At 46.5% G+C, this 27374-nt stretch overlaps 1 protein-coding gene across 1 annotated transcript in view; it reads left to right on the forward strand.

Annotated features, from left to right (window-relative positions):
* FREM2 (FRAS1 related extracellular matrix 2) overlaps positions 1–27374 on the forward strand; it is a 317024-nt gene that overhangs the window by 266771 nt on the left and 22879 nt on the right. The window contains exons 13-18 of the mRNA XM_068267101.1: positions 680–838; positions 6145–6448; positions 7986–8117; positions 11508–11839; positions 21315–21507; positions 26530–26634. Of these exons, the coding sequence (XP_068123202.1) occupies positions 680–838; positions 6145–6448; positions 7986–8117; positions 11508–11839; positions 21315–21507; positions 26530–26634 (1225 nt within the window). The remainder of the gene's footprint in view (positions 1–679; positions 839–6144; positions 6449–7985; positions 8118–11507; positions 11840–21314; positions 21508–26529; positions 26635–27374) is intronic.

The raw sequence follows: 27374 nt of genomic DNA on the forward strand, positions 1-27374 counted from the left end.
ATATCGCTATATAAATACTAAATACCATATATAATCGACTGTAAGTCTAGACATGTATGTCTGACTCATTCAATAAAAGTATAGGGGTTTGCCTCATACATGAGTCACATGCAACACTGAGCACACTGAGTAATGTGTGTACTATTAGTGACATTCCCATTTGCAGCAATTTACCCTGTGGTAAGTGATACTTTGAGGAAAGGAAATGCCAAGAAAACACAGTTCTGAAAGTCCTGGCCACAATAATTAACAAGGAAAGGGGCAGGAGAGAAATACTGGGCTACAGGAAGGGGAGTGAATAATTGCTGCACTTGGGAGCCTGACAGAGTTACTGACTGCACTTAAAGAGTTAATGGCTGCAATACTGTATGCAGTGCAGTTATTAACCCCTCCTGGTCCCCAAGTTCAGCTGTTAATTTTTCCTGGTCCCCAAGTGCAGCCATTAACTTTGCTGAGCAGACTTATACTAGAGTCAATAAAAAAATCCAGTTCAAGAGGAGATAACTAATACATGAGGTTGACTTATATTTGTGGACATACAGGTAAAAATATGATTATTCCTATACCAACCTGCTGGAACAATATGAGCTGCCATATATGTTCTGAATTTTGTAGCTGTATGGTTGACATATCTATACAGTACTTATTTTACTAACGTTATGAGGTCTAACCTTTTCAGATGACCAAAGCCATTGTGTACATTGAGGAAATGAACAGCATGGCAGATGTGACGTTCCCCTCTGTGCCCCAGGTGGTCTCTCTCTTTATATATGATGACTCCTTCAGAGCTAAAGACAACCCCAATCCTGTAGCCGGATATCCAGTTGTCTGTGTTACAGTAAGTATTGAGCATGAAACTCACAGGTGTCTCATAGAATGTATGATTTGCCAGCTGCTGCAACATGTAGATTATTTATGTACTGCTAAATTTTTCATTGAACCATTCCATTTTTAACTAAAAAGCAATTCCAAGTCTTAGGTAATCCATGCATAGTGTGAGGATGCTAGGAAGCTATTCAGTAGGTCTGAGGGCAGGCCACCTAGTGCCAAGAATCAGTGTCCTAATAAGAATCGGAGCTCTCTCTGGAAGGAACTTCAGTTGGTGGAAACCTGATGCCACCACCCGGGATCTCTGTAAATTTTTGTGGTTCTGGGAAGGGCAGTGAGTCAGGCACGTGCACAGGGGGGTGCTCTGGGTGCCTAGGCACCCCCCTTTTTAAAATCTTCAAAAAAGGCCCCTCTCGCACACAAAATAAGCTCCGCCCCCGGCCGCGTCAAGCCCCGCCCACCCGCGGGGAGCTCCGCCCCCGCCTGGGACACTTTCAAGTGAAGAGGCCCAGACAGGAGTTCTAGTGTGGCATACTGACCTCTCCCTCCACCTAGGACCCATACTGACCTCTACCTCCCCCAGCACCAGGGCCGGCCCGCTCATGAGGCGGGGTGAAACATTTGCCTCAGGCGGCAGATCTGGGGGGAGCGGCACCCGCCTGTACATGGATGCTGGGGGTCACCCGCCGAGCTGGAAAGGGGTATTGGGCCTAGCGGTGGGGAGAGAGGTCGGACCCCCCCTCCCTCGCCTGGGTCCCCCGATCTGCGCTCCACCACCAGCGTTGAGTACCAGCGTGCATATGATTAAGTGGCAACTGGCGGGGGAATCACTCACCTCTTCCGCGGTCCATCGTGTGCTCCACTGACGTCACTTCCGGCAACGCCGCCCATTGTATTGTAAGTGGACGACGTTGCAGGAAGTGACGTCAGTGGAGCGCACGATGGAACGCGGAAGAGGTGAGTGATTCCCCCGCCCGTTGCCTCTTAATCATACTGGCACGCTGGTACTTAACGCTGGAGGAGGAGCGCAGATCGGGGGACCCAGGCGAGGGAGGGGGGGTCTGACCCCCCTCCCCACCGCTAGGCCCAATACCCCCTTTCTGCCACGGCTTGGGGGGGGGGGGGGGCGATTTTTTCTAATTTTGCCTCAGGCGGCAAAAAGTCTAGGGCCGGCCCTGCCCAGCACCCATAGTGACCTCTCCCTCCACCTAGTACCCAGTGACCACTCCCTCCCCTAGCACTCACAGTGACCTCTCCCTCCACCTAGGACCCATACTGACCTCTCCCTACCCAGTACCCACAGTGACCTCTCCCTTCACCTAGCACCCACAGTGACCTCTCCCTCCACCTAGCACCCACAATGATCTCTCTCTTACCCAGCACCCACAGTGACCTCTCCCTCCCCCAGCACCCACAGTGACCTCTCCCTCCACCTAGCACCCACAGTGATCTCTCTCTTACCCAGCACCCACAGTGACCTCTCCCTCCACCTAGCACTCACAGTGACCTCTCACTCCACCTGGGACCCATAGTGACCTCTCCCTCCCCAGCACCCACAGTGACCTCTCCCTCCACCTAGCACCCACAGTGACCTCTCCCTCCACCTAGCACCCACAGTGACCTCTCCCTCCACCTAGCACCCACAGTGACCTCTCTCTTACCCAGCACCCACAGTGACCTCTCCCTCCATCAAGCACCCACAGTGACCTCTCCCTCCACCTGGGACCCATAGTGACCTCTCCTTCCCCAGCACCCACAGTGACCTCTCCCTCCCCCAGCACCCACAGTGACCTCTCCCTCCACATAGCACCCACAGTGACCTCTCCCTCCCCTAGCACTCACAGTGACCTCTCCCTCCACCTAGGACCCATACTGACCTCTCCCTACCCAGTACCCACAGTGACCTCTCCCTTCACCTAGCACCCACAGTGACCTCTCCCTCCACCTAGCACCGACAATGATCTCTCTCTTACCCAGCACCCACAGTGACCTCTCCCTCCCCCAGCACCCACAGTGACCTCTCCCTCCACCTAGCACCCACAGTGATCTCTCTCTTACCCAGCACCCACAGTGACCTCTCCCTCCACCTAGCACTCACAGTGACCTCTCACTCCACCTGGGACCCATAGTGACCTCTCCCTCCCCAGCACCCACAGTGACCTCTCCCTCCACCTAGCACCCACAGTGACCTCTCTCTTACCCAGCACCCACAGTGACCTCTCCCTCCATCAAGCACCCACAGTGACCTCTCCCTCCACCTGGGACCCATAGTGACCTCTTCTTCCCCAGCACCCACAGTGACCTCTCCCTCCCCCAGCACCCACAGTGACCTCTCCCTCCCCCAGCACCCACAGTGACCTCTCCCTCCACATAGCACCCACAGTGACCTCTCCCTCCACCTGGGACCCATAGTGACCTCTCCCTCCCCCAGCACCCACAGTGACCTCTCCCTCCCCCAGCACCCACAGTGACCTCTCCCTCCCCAGCTCTAGCAGTGATCCTGCCTACCCCAGCACCCACACTGACCTATCCCTCCCCCAGCACCCACAGTGATTTTTCCCTCCCCCAGTGGCTACCCTCCTGTCCCCTGCAGCACCCACAGGGACCTCCCATCCCAAAAGCAGCACCTACAGTGACCTCTCCCATTGCCAGGGCACACAGTGGCTTCTCCCAACACCCAGCATCCACTCCCTCCTCCAGTAACCACACAGACTTCTCCCAGCACTGACAGATGCCTACCCTTCCCCCAGCACCCACACTGACCTCTACCTCCCTTAGCAGCAACTATTTCATTCATAGCAGCACCCATAGTGACCTCCCACCCCCCCTGCACCCACAATGACCTCTACCTCCCGAGACCCACAGTGATCTCCCCCAAAGGACCCACAGTGACCTCCCTTTCCTCCAGCACCCATACTGACCTCTACTTTCCACAGCACCCACAGTTACTTCTCCCCCCAGCACCCACAGTGACCTACCCTTCCCCCATCAACCACACTGACCTCAACCTCCCCTAGCAGCAACTATGCCATTCATAGCAGTACCCACAGTGGCCTCCTACCCCCTGCACCCACAGCAATCCCACCAATATTCAGCACCCACATTACACTCAACCAGTAACCCCAACTATAGCAAGCACCCAGTACTTGTACCAAGCACCCTGCACCCAATACTTACATCCAGGCCTCAATATGGCACTTAGTACTTGCATCAAACAGCCACATGACACCCAATACCTGCACCCCTTCACCCTATAGCTGGCACCCAGTACTCACACCAACATGGCACAGTAGTTGCACCCAGCTCTGACATGTCACTCGCTACTCACACCTGCACACAGCCTCCACATGGCACCCACTCACATAACCAGTACTAGCACCCGAAGTACCTGCACTCAGAACCCACGTGACACACAACACCCACCCAGAGCTAGCACCCAGTGCAGGCATGGCACCAAGTATTTGCACCTATGTGATACCCAGTACCTGCACCCAACACCCACATGCTTCATCTGCAGTAGTTCCAGTTGCACTAAGCCTCCACTTGATGCCCAGCACCCACACCAAGCATTAACATATGACATCCAGTACTTGCACCCATAACTCACAAGGGACTGAGTACCTGCAATCAACACCTACATGATGGTTGATACACACCCATACTGCCAGAATCCACATGACACCGTGTGCCAGCACCCAGAACCCACATGGCTCCCATCATCTGCATTCAGCAGCATGACAATCAATACCCCCCTAGCCAGAAACGAGGAAGGGGGGGGGGGGGGGGCATGTGGGGGAAGGCATTGCCAGGCCCCTTTTTTAAATTTGAGCACCCCCCACTTAAGGGCCCTCTGCACGGCCCTGCAGTGAGTCACCTACTAGGACAATTCTAGTGACGATTCTTGGAAATTCCCTAAAAATAATTACTGTTACAGTTAAATTAGAAAGCAGTTTGTTTTTTCTACCAGTGCAAATCAAGCCTAGAAAGATAATAATATGGAACCACATATCCAAAGCTAGACAAATTCTTTATTGCTCAAGGTATGGATAAAACAGTGTGAAAATAACATACAGAACTGAGTGTTAAAGCCAGTTAACCCTCAGACTGCCACCAACATCTTTAAAAGTTTCATAACTGGCATCTCTATGTGCTGCAGCCATCTTTCTTACAATAAATGAGCAAATCAGTTGTTGTTGGATAGGAGTTGGTATCATTAAGGGTGGATTGGGGGAGCTGAATATTATCAATAAGGGTTATAGTTGGGGTTAGATGGGGGGGTCAGGGGGATGCTAAGGGCTTAGGGTTAGGCATCAGGAAGGGGGTTAACATTAAGGTTAGATAAAGGGTTAGTTGTGAGGAATAAGTAAACATAACATTTACCCTGTAGTGAGAGGGATATGGAGGCCATTTTTATTTCCTTTTAAAGAGGAACTGTAACCCAGAACTGAACTTCATCCTAATCAGTAGCCGATACCCCCTTTCCCACAAAAAATCTTTACCTTTTCTCAAATAGATCATGGGGGAGGGGGGGGGGGGTTTGGTGGGGGATCTGTGTGGCTGATATTGTGGTGAAACCCCTCCAACAGTGTGATGTCATGACCATGAAAGCAGGTAGTGAAATTGCCCCCCCTCCCAGGACTAATGCTATGCTGTGTGCCCTGCGCAAGGGTAATTGGAGGCAATCACTGGACCCCGAATTACATCGCCCTCTGAGTTTCAAATTGGATAGTTTTTAACTCCGTCGTGACTTTGAGTGGCCAACTCACCGGCGGTGTTTGTATATGTACGCCTGACCAAGGTCCTGACAGTTTGCTGTCTGTGGAACTCGTTGCATTGTGGGAAATAACAGCTTTTTCCAACTGCCAAGCAAGCAGTATTTCCCTTTTTGTATAGAACTCTCAGTAATGAACATTCCATACAGATCACCTGGGAGAACTAAAGATATCACCGCCTGAGATACATTTAAGAATGTCAATCGGGGAGAGGAATGATCTTACAATGGGCAGACATGGACTAAATATTCTATAAATGAATATTGTAAAAAGTAGGCAATTTTGTTTATTATGTCAGTTTCCAGTGAGACTGACAGTTCCTCCTTAAATGGTGCTGATTGTCTGGCTGTTTTGCTAATCTTTCCTGGGGACCGACCGGACCACAACAGAGCATAGGAGCAGATACTACACCGTCTGCGTCCGCTGGCCATTGCAGTCCGGCTCCAGTGGGAAGTAGTACAGCCAGGAAATGTGCATGGTTTGAAAGGACAATACATACAGTAAAGTTGTGTTCCACACCTCAGACCCTGTTCTCTTCTTACAGGCTTGTAACCCCAAATACTCAGATTATGATAAAACTGGCTCTATATGCACCAGTGAAAATATCAATGACACAATGACCCGTTACCGCTGGCTGGTCAGCGCCCCCCGGGGTTCGGATGGAGTAACCAGTCCGATGAGGGAGGTCGACTTCGATACTTTCTTCACGTCATCAAAAATTATCACGCTGGATTCCATCTACTTCCATGCTGGCTCCAGGGTGCAGTGTGCGGCGCGGGCTGTCAACTCTGATGGGCACGAAGGCCTGGAACTCCTGAGCCCGATTGTGACAATTAGCAGGGATGATGGTGAGCAGCACTGAAATACTTATTTATTGATATGTATAGTTAGTGTTTCCTCAGTCAGGGTCAGCTGTTATGTTAATTTATGCACCCTGTGGTGTGCGACAAAGATGTAAACAGAATGAAAAGTGTGCAGAATGAAAAGTGTGCACCAAACCAAAAGTTTCCACTTATTCAAGTAGGAAGTTATTGCTTAAATTATATGAAATTTAAAAAAGGCCACCTTTTTAAATGTTCCACTTTTGAAACTTCCCCCCCTTTGTGCCTCCTTCAGTCCCTCCTGTGCTTCCTTCGGTTCGAGGCCCAGCCTGTAGATGGTGTCAAGCTGGTGGTGGCCCCCAGCGCAGCGGGACCAAGGCAGCATGGTGGTGTAGTCGTTAGCACTCTCGCCTTGCAGTGCTGGGTCCCCAGTTCAAATCCCAGCCAGGGCACTATCTGCACAGAGTGTGTGTGTTCTTCCTGTGTCTGTTTGGGTTTCCTCCAGGCTCTCCAGTTGCCTGCCACATCCCAAAAACATACAGATTAGTTAATTGGTTTTCCTTCTAAATTGGCCCTGTACAGCGCTGTAGAAGATAGCGGTGCTATATAATTACTACATAATAATAATAACATGACATTTTTAACTACCTGCGGACCGCTGCAGTATAAATCTACGGCGGGCAGGGGGCGCTGTGGTTCTGACCGGATGTAAACTCTACGTCCCATTCACTGCGCGTCCCCGCCGCTGTCGCCGCTCTGTCCCCGCCGCAATGTGCTGCCCTGCCGCTCTATGACGGCAGAGCACTGTGAGCCGGGCGGGAGCTGTTTTCATTGGCTCCTGGCCCTGTAATTCTTGGAACTATTTACAGTGTGCTTCAAATTAGCTCCCCTGTGGACTAGGGATTTGATACGCAACTTAACCTAGGTAGTAGGGATGATCAATGAGATGCAAATACTTCTGAAATTATGCAAATTTTGATGCAAATATATGCAGCTTGAAAAAGGACCAATCAGTTTAAACCTGGGTTTAAATTGATTGGTCCATTAACAAACTGCATATATTTGCATAAAAAATTGCATACATTTGCATGAACTTGGAGAGTTTGCATATCGGTGATCATCCCTACCAGGTAGAGGGAAGCCTCTGGATAGAGGGTTCCCATCTATTTCTTGACCCCACCTTTGTCACGTATACAGGCACAAGAGCTTGTCAGATATGTTAGAACGACATTGCACTCACCAACAGGCTACACAATATCAGCCCAGTAATCTTCAGAATTGATCAGCTAGTTGGATCAGCCTGAATACGTGATATTGGTCAATCGTTGCTTAACTTTATCTACAATTTCATAACGATTGTCATCTGATTTGACGATATCCGTTTGTTGAACATTTAAGTCGACTTGACGTGTGTACAAGGCAATTTTTTAAAAATAATTACACTGATTTTTTTTTAAGGGCTACAGTATATACAAACCACCAAACATATGTGCATTGTTAGACAGAAAGTCACTGCCGCTAACAGAGTTAAAGTTATCTGTACCCACTGCTTGTCTTCACACAGGTCTGTGCCAGCCCAGAGTGGCGGGAGTGGTAGGAGCAGAACCTTTCTCTGCCAAAATGCGCTATACAGGACCCGATGACCCAGACTATCCAAACCTAATAAAAGTCACGGTCACTCTGCCGCATATTGATGGTAAGGTGCAGCTTAATTTCCTCTTAAGGAATGTAAGCATTTCCTGGTGTCTTGTTTCATTGCTGATTTGGATTACCGGTATGTACGGTAACTTGTTATTGTCTGGATGCCCCAAATGCAGGTGACGTCATCTCATAAACAGCATTGCTCAGACAATGCCAGCATGCATGTTTATGTGAATACAATTGCATGAGTACATGAATATGCTGTAAAGTTAGATGGAGGTATCCATGTATAAAGCATACATCAGCATTTGTAAAGGAAACCAAACAAGTCGGTAACTAAGTTGGCAACGATTTAGAACTTATATGTCCTTACTGTCCTGTAGGTGTATAGTAATAAGTTTGAACACTTGGGACTCCCGGGATATCTCACTCTGGTTGAGATGGGGGGAGGGGGGTTTGGAGGACGGGAGTCAATAGGAGGTGATCTGGGCTGTGCTGGTTAGATTTGGCAGCGCTTCTCCAAAGGTCAGTTGGACCCCCACCATAGCACTCAGTATGGCCTCGAAGGAATATAGTGATAATCTTGTGAGGTTTTGGGGATGGAAGACCCTCTATATTTTTAGTGAGCAAGAGGTTGTGGAAAATGCTATCAGCAGCCTTTTCTCATACAGATAAAAGAGTTGTGCCTTTTATTTACTTTTTAGGACAGTGTGCTAAATTCGACAAGCTGTTCAACAAGGTTCATTTGCAAAACAAATGTAATGTTTTAAGACTTGCTGTCCAGGACAATTTCTTAATAGGGCTAGTAATATATGTATGCTTATCTCAGTATGTCACATATCTCTTCGGTACACTTTAACCCTTTCAGATCCTGTGTCGGACTATATCCAACATTGGCATTTTCTAGTTCAGCACAGGTGTCAGACATAGTTGGATATAGGTGGTGAGCGAAGCCGAGGTCCTGCGCCTCTTATCAACACTTAATGCCAGGAAAGCCTCCGGCCCCGACGGAGTGTCCCCAGCCTGCCTGAAAACCTGCTGTCGACAACTTGCTCCCATCCTCTTCGCCATCTTCACCAAGTCCCTGGAGGAAGGTAAAGTCCCCACTTGCTTTAAGAGGTCTACCATCATACCTGTCCCTAAGAAGCAAGGGGTCTCCGATCTCAACAACTTTAGACCCGTAGCCCTGACGTCCGTAATCATGAAAACCATGGAGCGGGCAGTCCTAGCCTACCTCAAGCTCTCCACTTCTCCCGTCCTAGACCCCTACTAGTTTGCCTACAGGGAAAACAGGTCCACCGATGATGCGATCAATATCTGCTTGGAGCTCATCAATGACCACCTGGACAGGCCGGACACGTATGCTAGAATACTCCTCCTGGACTTCAGTTCGGCCTTCAATACCATCTGCCCACGCATTCTGCAATGGGACCTTGCGGCACTCGGAGTCCACCCAAGCCTACAACTGTGGATCACAGACTTTCTCACCAACAGATCCCAAGTTGTCAGACTGGGTGATATCCACTCACAAGCAGCAATCACGAACACAGGTGCTCCCCAAGGCTGCGTCCTGTCACCACTGCTGTTCTCCCTCTACACAAACAACTGCAGATCGGAGGCGGACTCCGTAAAGGTCATCAAGTTTGCCGATGACACCACCATCATTGGCCTTGTCACCAAGGACAACGACCAGTAGTACCGCCAACAGGTGGAGAGTATTTGCATTTGGAGCAAGGAGAACAGGCTGGTCCTTAACACTGCAAAAACTGTTGAGCTGATCATTGACTTCAGGAAGTCTGCCCCGCCCCCGCCCCCTATTCATATTGACGGCACCGAGGTAGCCAGGGTGCCTTGTGCCCGGCTTCTGGGTACTATAATTTCTAGTGATCTCAGCTGGAAGCCCAACATCACTGCCACCCAACGGAAAGCCCAGCAGAGACTCTTCTTCCTGCGCCAGCTGAGAAAGTTTGGCATGACTCAAAAAATCCTAACCAGCTTCTACACTGCCACCATTGAGTCAATCCTCTGCTCCTCCATCTTGGTCTGGTATGCTGGGGCCACCGCCAATGACAAGGACAAACTCCAGAGGGTCATTAGGTCAGCGGAGAGGATCGTTGGGTGCCCCCTCCCCTCTCTTGCCCTGCTACACAACAACAGACTGAAATCCAGGGCTCAGAGGATTGCCAATGATCCCTCTCACCCAGGCCACCACTACTTCAGCCTGCTGCCACTGGGCCGGAGGCTTCGGGCCATCTCCACAAAGACCACGCGACACAGGAACTCGTTCTTCCCCTCAGCGGTCAACCTCCTCAACGCCCTCCACATACTACCATCAATGCAAGCCCCGACAAGCTGCGGGGCGGTCTGTGCCATGGCGGATCGTTCAACCAACCCTCCAGACTAACCATCTCAGTGTCGCACTAGGGACTGTGATGCTTAAAGATGTATAGGGAAATGCAATACTACGTATAGTGGAATTCAATTGTATAGAGCAATGCAATGTGTAGTAAAATGAATTGAAATGTAATGCTAACTCACGCTAACCGATGCCTCTATGGCTCGCTGCTATCTATCTATGTCTCTACCTATGTCTTCTCTCTGAGCCAGATGTATTGTGCCAAAAACAATTCCGGGCATGACCCAGTCATGCTTGGCGAAATAAAGTTTTCTGATTCTGATTCTGATATAGGAAAACATGGCTACTGCTAGGGGCGCTGTTGCCAGATCTAGTCCAGCGTGGCGTCAGCCGCTTAAGGTCAAAGTGTCGGACTAAGTGCGACACTTTGATCACTGCCAGCCCCATGCTCCACTGCTGCTCCACATAATATCAATAATATCACATGGGTTCTTTTTGGCTCGCCACTAGGGGGCCGTTGCCACAGTGTCAGTGTCAGGTGATGCCCTTTGGTAACATGCTGCGCCACGTAATGCCATGATTACGTTGCAGTGGGAGGTGGTCTGAAAATGATATTGAGATAGTATTACTTTCAGAAAAATGCTTTCTGCTATGGGGAGAGCAATGTATACTCACCTCCTCCTGACATGCTGAATGATTATAGGTCCTTTGATGTCCTTGTTCTGTGCTGCTACCATCTAAAGGCTCCCTGTGCTTATACAATGCACTGTGGCTGTAATTTAGTTTTTGGACATAATCCCTCCTTTATTATAGTGACAACATCTGCAAAACAGATGTGAGCAGCATGGGACATAGAAAATGAGCGACCTGCCACCATTCAGCATGCTAGGGGGGAGGTGAGTATACTCTGTTCTTCTGAAACCCTCTTCCAGACAGATGGATTTTCTCTTACTGCAAATCCACCTTATTTTATTGTATGAACAATGGTTTTAATCATCCCTTCTTACATTTTATTATTGTTTTCTGCCATATTTCAAGACATATTATAACTTAAGATCTTGTTTAGTAACTGCTTTCTCTGTGCTTTAGGCATGCTGCCCGTCGTGTCCACCAGAGATTTATCTAATTTTGAACTCACTCTCAGCCCTGATGGAACTCGGGTGGGAAACCATAAATGCTCCAATCTTCTGGATTACAATGAAGTGAGGACCCGGCATGGGTTTTTGACAAATGCCACCAAGAATCCCAATGTTATAGGGGAAACCTCTCCATACCAGTACAGCTCCCAGCTTCGTGGCTCCAATACGCTGCGCTTCTACCGCAACCTAAACCTGGAGGCCTGCTTGTGGGAGTTCTCCAGCTACTACGACATGTCTGAGCTGCTGACTGAGTGTGGTGGAACTATCGGCACTGATGGACAGGTAGGTTATAATAAAAAAGAACACTGAGATTTCACAGTATAGGTACCCCGACAGTGCTTAATGATGAAGCGGTCAAAGTAGAGCATTGAGGAAGTTCACATGAGAAATGTGTGCAGTATAATTTTATGGAACAGTTTCCATTCACTGCAATTTTTTTTATGCAGGGAAAAAAATGGACAGTCTGCTGCAGTTTTTCGCCTACACTAGTTGTTTTGACTTGGTAACCGCCATTTTTGCTCCCTGGGTGAGGGTGTTTTGCATGAGCAGCAAAATCTCCTCTCATCCCTAATTAAAGGAAATCTAAAGTTAAAAAAAAAAAATGCCATTTTCTTACCTGGTTCTTCTTCCAGCCCCTCAACAGCTTCCTGGTGCTTCGCCATCATCCAGCACTCCTCCGTTTCTCCAGTGTCCTCCTCCAGTCATGGATGCGCGGCCCTGTGCTGCGAGTGTCCTCTAATGTGCTACAGTGGCCAGGGGCACTCTGCACTTGTGCAGTGAGCAGAACGTTCCCGGATGCGGAAGCACATTAGAGAACGTGCGCAGTGGCCAGAGTACTGATCAGATGGCTGGATTACAGAGGGGGATAGCAGAGGAAAGGAGGAGCATGGAATGATGTCGAGGGACCAGGAAGACTTCAGGGAGCTGGAGGAAGACCCAGGTAAGTAAATGGGCAATTTTTTTTTTCACTTTAGGCTCACTTGCCCTGCATGTGAGAGGTCCAAGGTCTAATTCTGTTTGAAGGTGTTATATTCAAACAATTTAAAGGGAGCCTGAGATGTCACAATAGGACCAATTTATATTTACCTGTGGCTTCCTCCAGCCCCATGACCACCGTGGGCTTTTTCAACTTCTTCGGGCCCTCCGTTCTTGCGCTGTGCCTCCCGGTAATCCGACTGGCCATGCTCATCTGCACATGTGTGGCTTAGGCCTGCTCGCGGCTTGAGAGTTCTGGGCCTTCTCACGGCCGAGCCACGCATGCGCAGAGGGCCACAACTGACGGCGACTAACCGGATTACTGGGAGCCGTAGCACCAGAATGGAGAGGCCAAAGAGGATGGCAAGGGAACCCATGGTCCTTATGGGCTGGAGGAAGTTCCAGGTAAGTATAAATTAGGCACAGTGTACCATCTCAGGTACACTTTAAAGTTACTATAAAAACAGAAAAAGACAACAGTACCTGGCACCAAATGTAGCAGGGCAGACACACCAGGGCTGGGACCAAGATGCAGAGTGTGCTCATCCAAGAAACTTTGCCATCCAATCAATTTGAAGAAAAAAGCGGGGCACCACTCCTTTAAAAGTCCCTTTATTCCGGTGGGGGAGACAGCAGGTACATGCAGTGGGGGTATCAAGTGCCTGACAGCTGTTTCGCTGGTTTAAACCAGCTTCTTCAGAGCCTCTGAAGAAGCTGGTTTAAACCAGCGAAACAGCTGTCAGGCACTTGATACCCCCACTGCATGTACCTGCTGTCTCCCCCACCGGAATAAAGGGACTTTTAAAGGAGTGGTGCCCCGCTTTTTTCTTCAACTTGATTGGACTTTAAAGTTACTATTGGAACAGTGAAGGAGCATGCCCCCTGGTGGATAAATTAAATAAAAGAGGAACTCTTTAAAGAGGCACTCTAGGCGTACGTACAAAAAGGGCGCCCGGACAAAAAGGGCGCGGGGTGTAAACTCTAAATAATAATTAATCATTAATAGGGTTTATAAAAATAGTGTGCTATATTTCGTTTACAAATAAGGTTTAACAAAATTATAAATCATTAAATAATGTTTATGAAGTCGGAAATTGTGAAAACGTTATTCTTTCCTGTTTCTAAAGTTAAACTTATAATTACGTTTATGAAAAAAACAATAATATATGTTTAATTGTTATAATTCTATATTATTGTGAATAACCTTCATTTACGGTTTGTTCTTATAATAAAATCTGAAAATATTCTTTATAACGATGATATAAATATAACTACGTTCGTAATAAGTGTTGTAAAACATTAGTAATTATTACTAAAATTTTATGAAAACTTTACCTAAGCCTACTCTTACACAGAACCCTCCCTGTACCTATCCCTAACCCCTAGACCCCCCTGTTGGTGCCTAAACCTAAGACCCCCCTGTTGGTGCCTAAACCTAAGACCCCCCTGTTGGTGCCTAAACCTTAGACCCCCTGTTGGTGCCTAAACCTAAGACCCCCTGTTGGTGCCTAAACCTAAGACCCCCCTGTTGGTGCCTAAACCTAAGACCCCCCTGTTGGTGCCTAAACCTAAGACCCCCCTGTTGGTGCCTAAACCTAAGACCCCCCTGTTGGTGCCTAAACCTAAGACCCCCCTGTTGGTGCCTAAACCTAAGACCCCCCTGTTGGTGCCTAAACCTAAGACCCCCCTGTTGGTGCCTAAACCTAAGACCCCCCTGTTGGTGCCTAAACCTAAGACCCCCCTGTTGGTGCCTAAACCTAAGACCCCCCTGTTGGTGCCTAAACCTAAGACCCTCCCTGTTGGTGCCTAAGTAACCCTCCCTGTACCTACCCCTAACCCCTAGACCCCCCTGTTGGTGCCTAAACCTAAGACCCCCCTGGTGGTGCCTAAACCTAAGACCCCCCTTTATTATGTGGATAATAATGTTTTACTAATTGTGGATGCAAAAAATATTTTGCAATTTACGTTACGTACTGATCGCTTTATTTTGTGAATAATAATGTTTTACAAACAGTATGGGATAAAACTTTAAATAATGTTTTAATTAGTTAAATAAGATAAATATGTTTAGTATTTTTATAAACGTTATTCGGCACGGGTGCATTTTATAAACGTAAATCACCACAAGCACACTTATAAATCATTAAAAATCTCCTGGCGCCAGTTGTAAACGTTATTTATGTCCTGCGCCCTTTTTTCCTGCTCGGCGCCCATTAAACGCTATTTATTATGAGAGTGAATGGTGGCGCCCTTTTTGTCCACTAGCGGCATGCGCCCTTTTTTCCCGCTTCCGCACTCTAGTGATATAGTACAATGTAGTAAATCAATGTTTCCCAACCTTGTCCTCATGTACCACCAAAAGTGCATGTTTTGTGGAAATGCGTGGAGGTAATCAGCACAGCAGAGACACTAACTAGTCCACCTGAATATGTGCAACAAATGTACTGTACATTGGACTAAAACGTATGATTTTAATGTGAGTATAAACAGGGAACCACCTCAGATCAATCAAAGTTCACAGTAAGAGCAGCTTCACTATGCAAAATTCGATAATTATAAATGTTTGTTCATTGTATTTTTTTTCTGTCGTGGGAGGATTTGCGTTGGCTATAAACATATGATTTGGCTTGCTGCTATAATTACAGCTGTTGCATTCCCGGCTTCCTTTTCCACTCGAAAGAATTATTATTATTTAGTATTTATATAGCGCCGACATCTTCCGCAGCGCTGTACAGAGTATATATAGTCTTGTCACTAACTGTCCCTCGAAGTCATCTACCGTAGTCATATGCTTATATTGTGTAGTGTATGTACTGTATCCTAGGGCCAATTTTTAGGGGGGAAGCCAATTAACTTACTTATATGTTTTTGGGGTGTGGGAGGAAACTAGAGTACCCAGGGAAAACCCACGCAGACACGGGGAGAACATACAAACTCCTTGCAGATGTTGCCCTGGCTGGGATACGAACCGACAACCCAGCGCTGCAAGGCGAGAGTGCAAACCACTACGCCACCGAATTGTACCAAAGATGAGCTACATGATGCAGCGCCACACATTGACTATCATTTGTATTCCGTTTCAGGGAAAACCTCTAGGAGCTGAATTTATATGGGATAATAGGAGCGGAATATATAGGAGAATAATAGGAGCGGAATATATAGCAGAATAATAGGAGCGAAATATATAGGAGAATAATAGGAGCGGAATATATAGCAGAGTAATAGGAGCGGAATATATAGCAGAATAATAGGAGCGGAATATATAGCAGAATAATAGGAGCGGAATATATAGGAGAATAATAGGAGCGGAATATATAGCAGAGTAATAGGAGCGGAATATATAGCAGAATAATAGGAGCGGAATATATAGCAGAGTAATAGGAGCGGAATATATAGCAGAATAATAGGAGCGGAATATATAGCAGAGTAATAGGAGCGGAATATATAGGAGAATAATAGGAGCGGAATATATAGGAGAATAATAGGAGCGGAATATATAGCAGAATAATAGGAGCGGAATATATAAGAGAATAATAGGAGCGGAATATATAGCAGAGTAATAGGAGCGGAATATATAGCAGAATAATAGGAGCGGAATATATAGCAGAGTAATAGGAGCGGAATATATAGGAGAATAATAGGAGCGGAATATATAGGAGAATAATAGGAGCGGAATATATAGCAGAATAATAGGAGCGGAATATATAGCAGAGTAATAGGAGCGGAATATATAGCAGAATAATAGGAGCGGAATATATAGCAGAGTAATAGGAGCAGAATATATAGGAGAATAATAGGAGCAGAATATATAGCAGAGTAATAGGAGCGGAATATATAGCAGAGTAATAGGAGCGGAATATATAGCAGAATAATAGGAGCGGAATATATAGCAGAGTAATAGGAGCGGAATATATAGCAGAATAATAGGAGCGGAATATATAGCAGAATAATAGGAGCGGAATATATAGGAGAATAATAGGAGCAGAATATATAGCAGAGTAATAGGAGCGGAATATATAGGAGAATAATAGGAGTGGAAAGATGAATATGATGGGAAATGGCATCTGCACATGGAATATAGGGCTTGATTTACTAAAGACCATTCATCTGTCTGCACAAATCTTCTGTGCAGTAAATTAGCATCCGCAAAATCCCAATACGACGCCCAACAAATGCAATCCCATTGAGATGCATTAGATGTGCTGCGAATGCAAATTCGCAGAAACACAGATTACACACAAATGCTTTTAAGTGTGAAAGGGGCCTTAAATATTACTTAAAAATCATTAAAGTTGCTTCTGAATAGAAAGAAAGGCTGTTGCTGTGTGAGGTCGTACTCTGAGAGGTCACTGTGAGAAGAATATAGAGGGCCGGCCTGTGTGACACAGGTGAGACCCCTTCCTGTCCGCGCTGCACTTTGTCCTCTGCTGTCTCAGGGTAAATGTTACGGCTCGTTAAGCCACTTATCGGAGTTGTTAAATCAGCCGTCAGCAACCTGCTGTGCGGCCTTTGAAGGTATTTACATGTCTTCTCCTCGATAACATAAGAAGATTGATATGGCTTCCTGGACCGATTTCTATCTTTAGCTCTGCTAACAGATGTATTATTTTTGTGCACTGGCCAAAGGTAGAGCTGTAAAGAGATATCCTTACCTGCCGCCAGATGCTCCTCTCTCTGCAGCTGTGCTGTATGGGAACTGAACTCACACTCTGCTGCATGAAACTATCAGTCCAGTGTCTGTGAGGCGTATAAACCATCCCTGCCCAGTGTGGTGTTATTAATAGGCACTGCTATATCAGTGCCGAAGGTTCAAGGAGACAGGATTTTGGTGCAGTATCGGCTCTCCGCTCGGAGATAGGCGGAAATAGCCGATCGCTGTCGATCCGCTCTACTGCGCAGGCCCAAGTCTCCTGCGCCTACGTAGTAGAGTGGACCCGACAAAGATCGGTTATTGGTTATTTCCGTCTATCTCCGTGCGGAAAGCCACAACAGCGCTCCCGCTGGAGCCAGGGAAGGTAAATAAATCAGCGCTTGTCAGGCTTGTCGGGGGAGGATTCTGGGACGCTTCGGGGGAGCCAGTGCTGAATTGCCTGCAGCTACAGGGATGGGGAAGCCTCATTAGGACCCTGAGGCTTCCTCCTCCCGAGGTGAGTACCCCCCAAGAGAACTTTTTTTTCGTTACAGAGTCTCTTTAATTCCGACAGTAAGAGATCTGTAATCTTTACTGATATTTTGCTGACCTAACCCTATTCTCACACAGAACCCTCCCTCTACCTTTCCCTAACCCTCAACACTCCCTCTACTGATGCGTAGCCCCCTCCCCCATGGTTCCTAACCAGGGCCGGCCTTAGGTTTCACAGCGCCCTGAGCGAAAACTGAATTTTGTGCCCCCCCCCCCCCCCCTTCATCCTGTTCTCGTGTGCCCGCACACACAAGCACGCACGCATACACACAGGCCCATATGCAATTCACATCAGTGGGACAGTTAGCCACCCCCCAATTTAGAATGATAGCACAGCCCCCCCCAAAACAAACGCCCTCAGACTCAGTATAGGTAGGTAGCCAGGTATAGGTGCCCCCAGTATAGGATCTCATGTGTAGGTGCCCTCAATATAGGTTGCCAAGCATAGGTGCCCCCAGTATAGGAAGTCAGGTGTGGGTGCCCTCAGTATAGGTAACTAGCGATAGGCGCCCCCTTGGAAGCCGGCGCCCTGAGCGACCGCTCCAGTCGCTCCGGTCAAAGGCCGGCTATGTTCCTAACCCCCCTGCTTAACCCTCATACCCCCCCCCCCCTTCCCCCCAGTGGTGCCTAACCCTTAACAACCCCCTTGCTGCAAAGCTGCAATTAGAAGCCGGGGCTACCCGTTATGTTGACTGCATCTATAAATACTATACAGTGTCCTTCCTACCAGGGCAGCTCAAGAGCCCTTTTTTCCTGTTTCGCAGATGCCTTGCCCTGGTGGTAAAGCAGCACTCTCTCTGGCCTGCTGTACAGATCTGCTTTATAAAAAAAAAAGTTTAAAGATGGATCACTGGGCAACTGGTTGAGAGGGGTTGGGGCATTCGTACACACACTGGATTTTCGACAGAACCGGTCGCTAGTTTCATCTGGCCTGTGTACTAAGCTTTAGGAGAGACCAGGGGAAATATGTCCAATGAGGAGATAAGGAGTAGAAAGCAAAATACTCTGCACTCACCATACACAGGCAGATGGCCGCCTAACTTACTCATAAAACGCATCCCTTTCTGATCAAAGTCTGATCAGAGAGGCATCTATTCCTGCCACACACTGCAAATACATTTTTAATAGATTTCATCTTTTTAATTTCTATAGAACCACAGGGCCGGTTGAGGCCTCTCCCCAGGTCTCTCCCCAATTAACAGTGTTCCCTCAGGGCCCCTCCAGAGTACTCACAACGAAGTGCCCTCACCCGGCATGGGCGCACTCCTTCCCTTGTCCCTCCATCTCAATCCCTAAACACTGGTTCCTCTTCTCTGACTCAGCGGCATGCCGCTCTAGTGGGTATTCAGATAACTTGTCATCAGGTCATGGAGAACTCAGGGCGGTGTTCAGAGATGGGGATGGAAGGACAGAGGAAGGAGTGTGCTAGCCGGACAGGCAAGTTGTGACCGTGCTCTGCTGCCGCAGGTATTCTGCATGGGCCCTACGGTAGCACTGTTTAGGTGGAGACCTGGGAGGCCCGTCAGTCCTGACCACATGCCCAGCTTTTCCCCATGAAAGGCTGTAATCTACCACCCCTCCTTATGTTGAGATGGGTTTTACATCCAGACCTGTATATCCATAAAGAACACTTATTGGTGATTACCACTTTAGTGTGGCTCATAAGTCTGCACATGAATGCACGTTAGGCTGGAAGGATATGCCTTGAAGACATCCCAGCTATAATCTGGCGTCCTTAGTGCACGCTGTTGGGTTAATCCTCGGTGTGCTTTGAGGCTAGTGTATGGCATGGCGTGTCAGGCATCTCTGGGACAGTGGAAGCCCTGTGTGTGCTGATGATTTAACACGGCTTGTCATAGATCTGCAGTTACCACATGCTCGCGCTGCACCTGTGTTGCCTCCGATTAGCAGCGAATCTTATTTGAGTTACTGAGACTCCACAGAGTCTGCACTGAAGAGTCAACATAGCCTGCTAATCTCTCTCTGGCCATCGCTCGGCTGCTGAAAGCCCAGGAACAGCTGGAAAATGCATATCTCTCTAAGTAAAGCAGCACTACAGGAACTTCTGTCAGCTCTCTTAGAGGAGATTCCTTCTCTGTTACTTCCCTGTGCACAATGTATATTCTACAAAACATCTATTGATTTCCAAACCTTAAAGGGCCACTGCAACGAAAAAAAGAAAACCTTGAGAATCCCCACATGAGGAGAAAGACTTGTCCAAAACCTGTCGGTTCTGTCAGATTTTGACTGTCTACTTTTTTTTTTTGTAGTGCTCCTTTAAGCTAAGTATCCACTGCAAGACTGAATCACTGGAAACTCCAGATAAACAAAGTTTCCACAATCTTTACACCAAAGATCTTTAGCAATGGGATGTGGATTGTTAAACTAATAAGGATACAGGAGGAAGTTCCGCAGCGGAGAAATCGTACACATGGGGGACGTTAAATGAAGAATGCCGATTTGATCCATCATGATGGTCTTCCTGCCATCTTTTACTGCTCGTTCTTAAAGATAGATAAAAGATAGTTACACAATGTCGGTCGGAACGATTGTTCATCTGTCACTTTCACAGATGAAATCTTGCCGTGGGTATGGACCTTAAAGTGAACCTCCAGACTAAAAATCTACTCAGCAGCACTGAAAAGGCTTGGTGTTTCTTGAACAGATTCACAGCATCAGAACTTTGTTTTTCTTACCCAAGCCTCATTTTTAGCTGTACAGAAGCTAAGCTCCGCCCTATCAAAGAAATCTGCCCGGGCATTTTTCCCCTGATGCTGTGCAAAGCATGATGGGATTTCTGATGTTGTTGTTCTCTAGCGCGCGCAGTTGGGAGAGGTGATCAGGACACAGGACAGTTGCAACTGTGTCTCATGCTCATTCTTCTTTCAGTTTCTATATTTTCTGTTAGTAGAGAGACATCAAAGCATTGCAAGAATTTACAGCATGAGTTCTGCTGACTGAGGTCAAACGCAGTGCACTTATTTCAAACAAGATAACTCTTTTGAAGCTGCTAATCTCTATGTATAAAATACAAGTGTCCCTGCGTCCTGTCCCTGTGTCAGTGCTTTTGCTCTACTGCGCATGTCCTGCACCGACACAGCCGTTGGGACAGGATGCAGGACTGGGCAGAAGAGGGGCGGGTGCGCGCACGGAGGGTGAAAGACCTAGAGCCCGTTTTTAAACGGGCTTAGATTAGCTAGTGCGTTAATAACATTCAATTGCAAGACACCCCAAAATAAACTATTATTATTTATATGATCGAATCCCTACCATAGTGATTTAGTCATATGTCCATTGTGGAAAGCCAATTCACTTATCTGTATGTTTTTGAGATGTAAAAGGGAAATGGCAGTGCCCGGAGGAAACCCACGCAGACACAGGTAGAAAAGTCTACATTAATAGAATTATGTACCAAATGATTCAGTAAGAATGCAAGGCTGCATTTTGCAGAAAATATTCAGATTTACTGTTTATGTGTTTAGTAAATTTAACTAAACAATTTTGTTGTTGGTTTTTTTAGTACATTCGAGCCAAAGTTTTCAGACTCCTGTATATTGCTGCCAGAATAAACTGATAAAGTTCTTTGTTATCTGTTGAAAGGTGCTGAACCTGGTGCAGTCCTATGTGACGCTGCGGGTGCCGCTGTATGTCTCCTATGTCTTCCACTCGCCCGTGGGAGTCGGAGGCTGGCAGCACTTTGATCTGCACTCTGAGCTGAGGCTGACATTCGTGTACGACACTGCCATCTTGTGGAAGGATGGGATCGGCAGCCCTCCAGAAGCTGAACTACAAGGTAACATTTCTGTCTAGCATAAGAACTTTATTGGCCTCGATTCACTATCCGGTGCTAACGTAGTTAGCACGTCTTAAGGCTTTGGACATGCAAACTAGGGTGCTAAGTAGTTTGCATGTCCAAAGCTGTTAGTGATTGCACGCAAAGTTTAGCGCTGCGCGGTGCGCTGATAACGTTGCACCAGTGCGTGCGAAAGGTTGCACCGTTCGTGTGCAAAATAGCAGCTCAGGTTATTTTGCATGCGAACGGTGCAACCTTTCTCACGCACCGGTGCGAGGTTATCGGCGCAAACGCTTGCACGCATCTTAGCGCGTGAAGCGGCCGTTTTCGTGTCCTAACTGCCTCTTCACTGGCGTGCTAACACTTAGCACCCTTTAGTGAATCGAGGCCTTTGTGTTTTCAGCCAAGTTCAGGCACCATTTATATGCATTTGCGAGAACATCATGTTTAATGATTTAGCATAAGAGACATTGCCTATTTATAGTGATTGGGGTTTAAATGGCGCAAGCGTAACACCTTGGCCCACATGCAATTCACTTTTTCTGCTGAGTTTTCTCCTAGGTAATATTTTCACAGCTTGCCAATAAAATTCCTTTAAAGTCCCCAAGCAAGAAATTACTCAAAATATATTTGATAGCACTTTTTTCACCAACTTTTGGGTACTTTTTCAATTGTATAATGCTAAACATTTAGTTTAAAGAGAAGATAAAAATCATCTCCTAGGAGATAACTCAGGTGAAAAAATTTGCATATGGGACATGGTGGCAAGATATCACCCAGGAGAAAACTGAGGAGAAACAGTGAATTGCATTGCAGCAAGCAAGAAAATAATCAAAATAATTTTTATAGTACTTTTTCACCAATTTTTGGGTACCTTTGCAAATGTAATGTAAATGATAAAAAGTTATTTTAAAAAACAGATGAAAATTATATCCCAGGAGAAAAACTGAATTGCATATGGGCCCTTGGGTCTGATTTAATTTACTTTTTCTCCCAAGTTTTCTCCTAGGAGATAATTTTTCATCTTCTGTTTAAAATAGCTTTTCAGTACTCTGAAAATTGAGTGCAATTGAGAAAGTACAAAAAAGTACTGCAAAATTATAGTATTAAGTATTTTAGTAAGTATTTTCTTGGCTGCTGGTGGCTTAACCTCCTTTGTGATACAATAACATCGCCAGGGGGGGCGGGGCAGCACTTTTTTTTTATTTAATCATGTAGCTAGCCTAGCGCTGATGTGCAGCGGCATTCCCCCACCCCTTCCAATCACCTCCAGCGATCAGAGCAAACAGGAAATCCCGTTCAGAACGGGATTTCCTGTTTGGCTTCCCCCGTCGCCATGGCGACGATCGCGATGACGAAGGGAGTCCTGATCCACCCCCCAGCGCTGCCTGGCATTGATTGGCCAGGCTGTGCACGGGATCGCGCGGGGGGGCCCTATAATGCGGCGGATCGGCGGCGACCGGATGTTACATGCAGCTAGCAAAGTGCTAGCTGCATGTAACAAAAAAAAATATGCAAATCGGCCCAGCAGGGCCTGAGAAATCCTCGACGGCGGTATTGCCCGAGCTGAGCTCGGGATTATCGCCCAGGAGGTTAAAAGACATTTTATTGATAAGGTTTAAAAATATCACCTTGGAGAAAAAGTGAATTGGATCGAGCCTATTATGAATGGATGATGACGATGAAAATGCAAAATAATCAATAGTTAGTGAAAGGTTGCCATGCAGGAAGATTTTATAATCATCCAACTTTTTTAATGTTTTACAATTTTTTTTTCCCGAAATAGCAGCAATCTCGAATACACCTGCGTGTTATATTGACCAATTTCTTCCAAATTTCAACTAAAAAATTGTATGAGATTGGTTGCATTTAATCAAAATCAAACAATTGTAACGTGTGTGGCTACCTTTAGACTGTGACAGGGACATTAGACTATGGCTTCAATTCATCAAAGGGTGTTCAATAACAAAATCCCAGTCCTTAAAATACCGCATTCAGTATTTTACACGTCACTGTGCTAATTCATCAATATTTTCACACATGTGGTAGATGTTCGGTAAGTTACCGAAGAGGTCCGTGCAGTGAGGGCATTACAATAGGAAAGAGGCAGCACCGACATCCCTATACATGTGCCTTTTATATTTGTTGTGCTGCCTCTGCTCTTGCTGAATCTGTCTCATTAGTCTTAAGTTTCTATTTACTTGCCACAGCTTAGATGAACTGCTGAGAAACATTACACATTCCCTGCTTAGGTCATTTTGCCACGAGCTCCCACTTGCATCCCTGCATATTTAAACAGGCACTGAAGGGGTTACACTACCGAAGGGTGCCTAGAAAAGAAGGGTGCCTGGAAAATAACTTTAATTCTTTTCTCTCCCCTGGCTGCCTGGGGGGGGTCTGTTCCACCTGAGAAGCCTGGCCAACCTATCAGCAGCACTTGCAGGGGACAGGGGAGGTTTCTATGGTCCTGTCACACATGGAGAAGGCATTCCAAGCTCCTTATCGACAGGGGAGAGGTGGAGATAAACACCACAAATGTTATCGAATGCTGTGAGCTTGAAGAATTAACATTTGCTGACATTTTCCTGACATGTGTTGAGGTAATCACTTAACAAGTCGGTAATTTATCTCTCTGCACAGGAATGTCTGCTTCTCATGCGGTAACTGCTTTGATGAATTAACATTTTACTAAGTGCTCCGTAAAGTCAGCTGTTTTCAGCATTACCGAATGTGGTAATGCTTGATGAATTGAAGCCTATGACTATGGTTATTAGATTGTGGCCCATATGCAATTCACTTTTTCTCTCGAGTTTTCTTCTAAGAGATACATTTTCATCTTCTATTTAGAATAACTTTTTGGCACTTTGCAATTGAAAAAGTACCAAAAAGTAGGTGGAAAAGTCATATCAAGACTATTTTAAGTATTTTCTTGCTTGCTGATGATTTAAAACACATTTTATTGAGAAGTTTGAAAATATCACTTAGGAGAAAACCCAGGAGAAAAAGGGAGTTGCATATGGGCCCGTGAGTTCCTCTGATGGACAGTTATTGATATGGCTGCACGGTACACATGGGTTTGGGCATCTCATCCAAATGTTTTTTTGCAAGCGTGCAGAAAAGCATTTTACAGCTTTCAGTGGCAATCTGCGTTTTCCACCTCTGCAGGATGACACAGAAGCGTGGTGGTAAAAGTCCATGGAAGCAACATTTTGCTTTCAGGGTCACCTCAAACTATGGGGAAAAGTAGGATCATAATGCATCATTTTGTGCAAACACCAGTAATAAACAGCGGTAAACAATGGATCATCGCTGGGCAAGGCTTAAACGGTGAGCGCCGCGGCAACCGTTGGTGTGAACTGGGCCTTAAAGTATACCTGAGATCAAGAAATACCCTGTATTTATACTTACCTGGGGCTTCCTCCAGCCTCATGAGGTCTATAGGTTCCCTCATCTTTCCTCCTTGGCTGCTTCATTCTGCCGCTATCTGGCCCGGGAATTGGGTCAGTCGCGGCCAGTCGTCCCCTTCAGTGCATGTGCGGCTCGGCCGTGCGCACACCCCGTCACACTCCTGTGCCCAGGAGCTTTTTGCACCTGTGCAGTGCTACTGCACTTCCAGGTGCGGGAGCGCGACGGGGACGTCTGACAGAAGCATGTGCTGAAGAAGTGACCGAGGAGAACAGCGAGGGACTCCACAGACCTCATGGGACTGGAGGAAACCCCAGGTAAGTATAAATACAGGGTATTTTGTAAATCTCAGGTTCTCTTTAAAGAGGAACTGTCACAAAAATCTTAACATTTAAAACACATACAAATAGGAAGTACATTTTTCCCAGAGTAAAATAAGCCATACATTACTTTTCTCCTATGTTGCTGTCACTTACAGTAAGTAGTAGAAATCTGACATTACTGACAGATTTTGGACTAGTCCATCGTTTCATAGGGGGGTTCTCAGGGTTTTCTTTATTTTAACAAGCACTTAGTGAATGGCAGTTGCTCCGTCCAACTGCCAAAATAGTGTGCAGGGAAGCTGGCCAGCATCTTTGAATTAATAATTTTCAGAGAATGTCTTTGCAAAGAATAAGGGCCATGCTGAGAATCCCCCAGGAAGAGATGGACTAGTCTAAACTCTGTCAGTAATGTCAGATTTCTACTACCTACAGTAAGTGACAACAACATAGGAGAGAAGTAATTTATGGCTCATTTTACTCTGGGAAAAATGAACTTCTTATTTGTATGTGTCTTAAATTTTAAGATTTTCATGACAGTTCCTCTTTAAGCACTGAGGAAGATGTCTGCACTAAGTAAAATAATACAGTACTGTGTTTTGGGGTTAAAGATAACCCGAGGTGTGTTTAAAGAATGTTATCTGCATACAGAGGCTGGATCTGCCTATACAGCCCAGCCTCTGTTGCTATCCCAAACCCCACTAAGGTCCCCCTGCACTCTGCAGTCCCTCATAAAGCACAGCCGTGCTGTGAGGCTGTGTTTACATTTGTAGTGTCAGTCTCGGCTGTTCCCCCGCCTCCTGCATAGCTCCGGTCCCTGCCCCCGTCCCTTCCCTCCAATCAGCAGGGAGGAAAGGGATGCAGGCCCCCGCCTGGAGTTCTGCAGGAGGTGTGGAGAGCAGCAGACTGACACTATAGAGATAAACACAGCCAGCTCTGACAAGCTGTTTGTCAGCAGCGTGGCTGTGATTTATGGACGGATTGCAGAGTGCAGGGGGACCTTAGGGGGGTTTGGGATAGCAACAGAGGCTGGGCTGTATAGGCAGATCCAGCCTCTGTATGCAGATAATATTCTTCAAACCCACCTCGGGTTCTCTTTAAGTCATTAGTGTGATTATTTTGTAAAACATTTTAATCATTTGATTAGCAACAGTGCCATCTGCTGGTAGATAGAATCCAGAGTTCTAACTAAACTATAACTGGAAAACATGTTTGCGTGGCTGGAATATGTGTCAGTGACAGTTAGATTCATTACTAATGCAAGTGATCCATACATTTATTGGTGTCTTTTCTTCAGGTTCTCTATACCCGACCAGCATGCGTATCAACGAAGAAGGACGTCTGGTTGTCAATTTCAAAACAGAGGCGCGATTTAACGGTCTTTTTGTTATGTCACACCCTGGTAAGGTCAACAACAATTATATATAATATATATATATATATATATATATATATATATATATATACAGTAGCCAGAATAAGTATATGAACCCTTTGGAATGATATGGATTTCTGCACAAATTGATCATATAATGTGATCTGATCTTTATCAGTCACAATAGACAATCAATCAGCTTAAACTAATACCACACAAATAATTAAATGTTTCCCTGTTTTTATTGAACACACCATGTGAACATTCACAGTGCAGGTGGAAAAGTTATGTGAACCCCTAGACTAATGACATCTCCAAGAGCTAATTGAAGTGTGGTGTCAGCCAGCTGGAGTCCAGTCAATGAGATGAGATTGAAGGTGTTGGTTACAGTTGCCCTGCCCTATAGAAAAACACACACTAGCTTTGGGTTTGCTTTTCCCAAGAAGCATTGTCTGATGTGAATGATGCCTCGCACAGAAGAGCTCTCAGAAGACCTACGAATAAGAATTGTTGACCTGCATAAAGCTGGAAGGAGTTGTAAAAGTATATTCAAAAGCCTTGTAGTTCATCAGTCCACAGTAAGACAAATTGGGTCTGATGCTATTCAAGGTGATAAGTAGCTTGCAGATGCAAGCTACTTGTCACCTTGCCATCGCACAAGGATTACCGGCCAATCCTATTGCCAGTTTCACTCATGCGATGGCCGATCGTTAGGGAGCATTACTCAGGCGAAAGCCTGAGCGATGCTTCCTATTACCGGGCGATGG

Source organism: Hyperolius riggenbachi, chromosome 2 (genome assembly GCF_040937935.1).
Source record: "Hyperolius riggenbachi isolate aHypRig1 chromosome 2, aHypRig1.pri, whole genome shotgun sequence".
NCBI lineage: Eukaryota > Metazoa > Chordata > Amphibia > Anura > Hyperoliidae > Hyperolius > Hyperolius riggenbachi.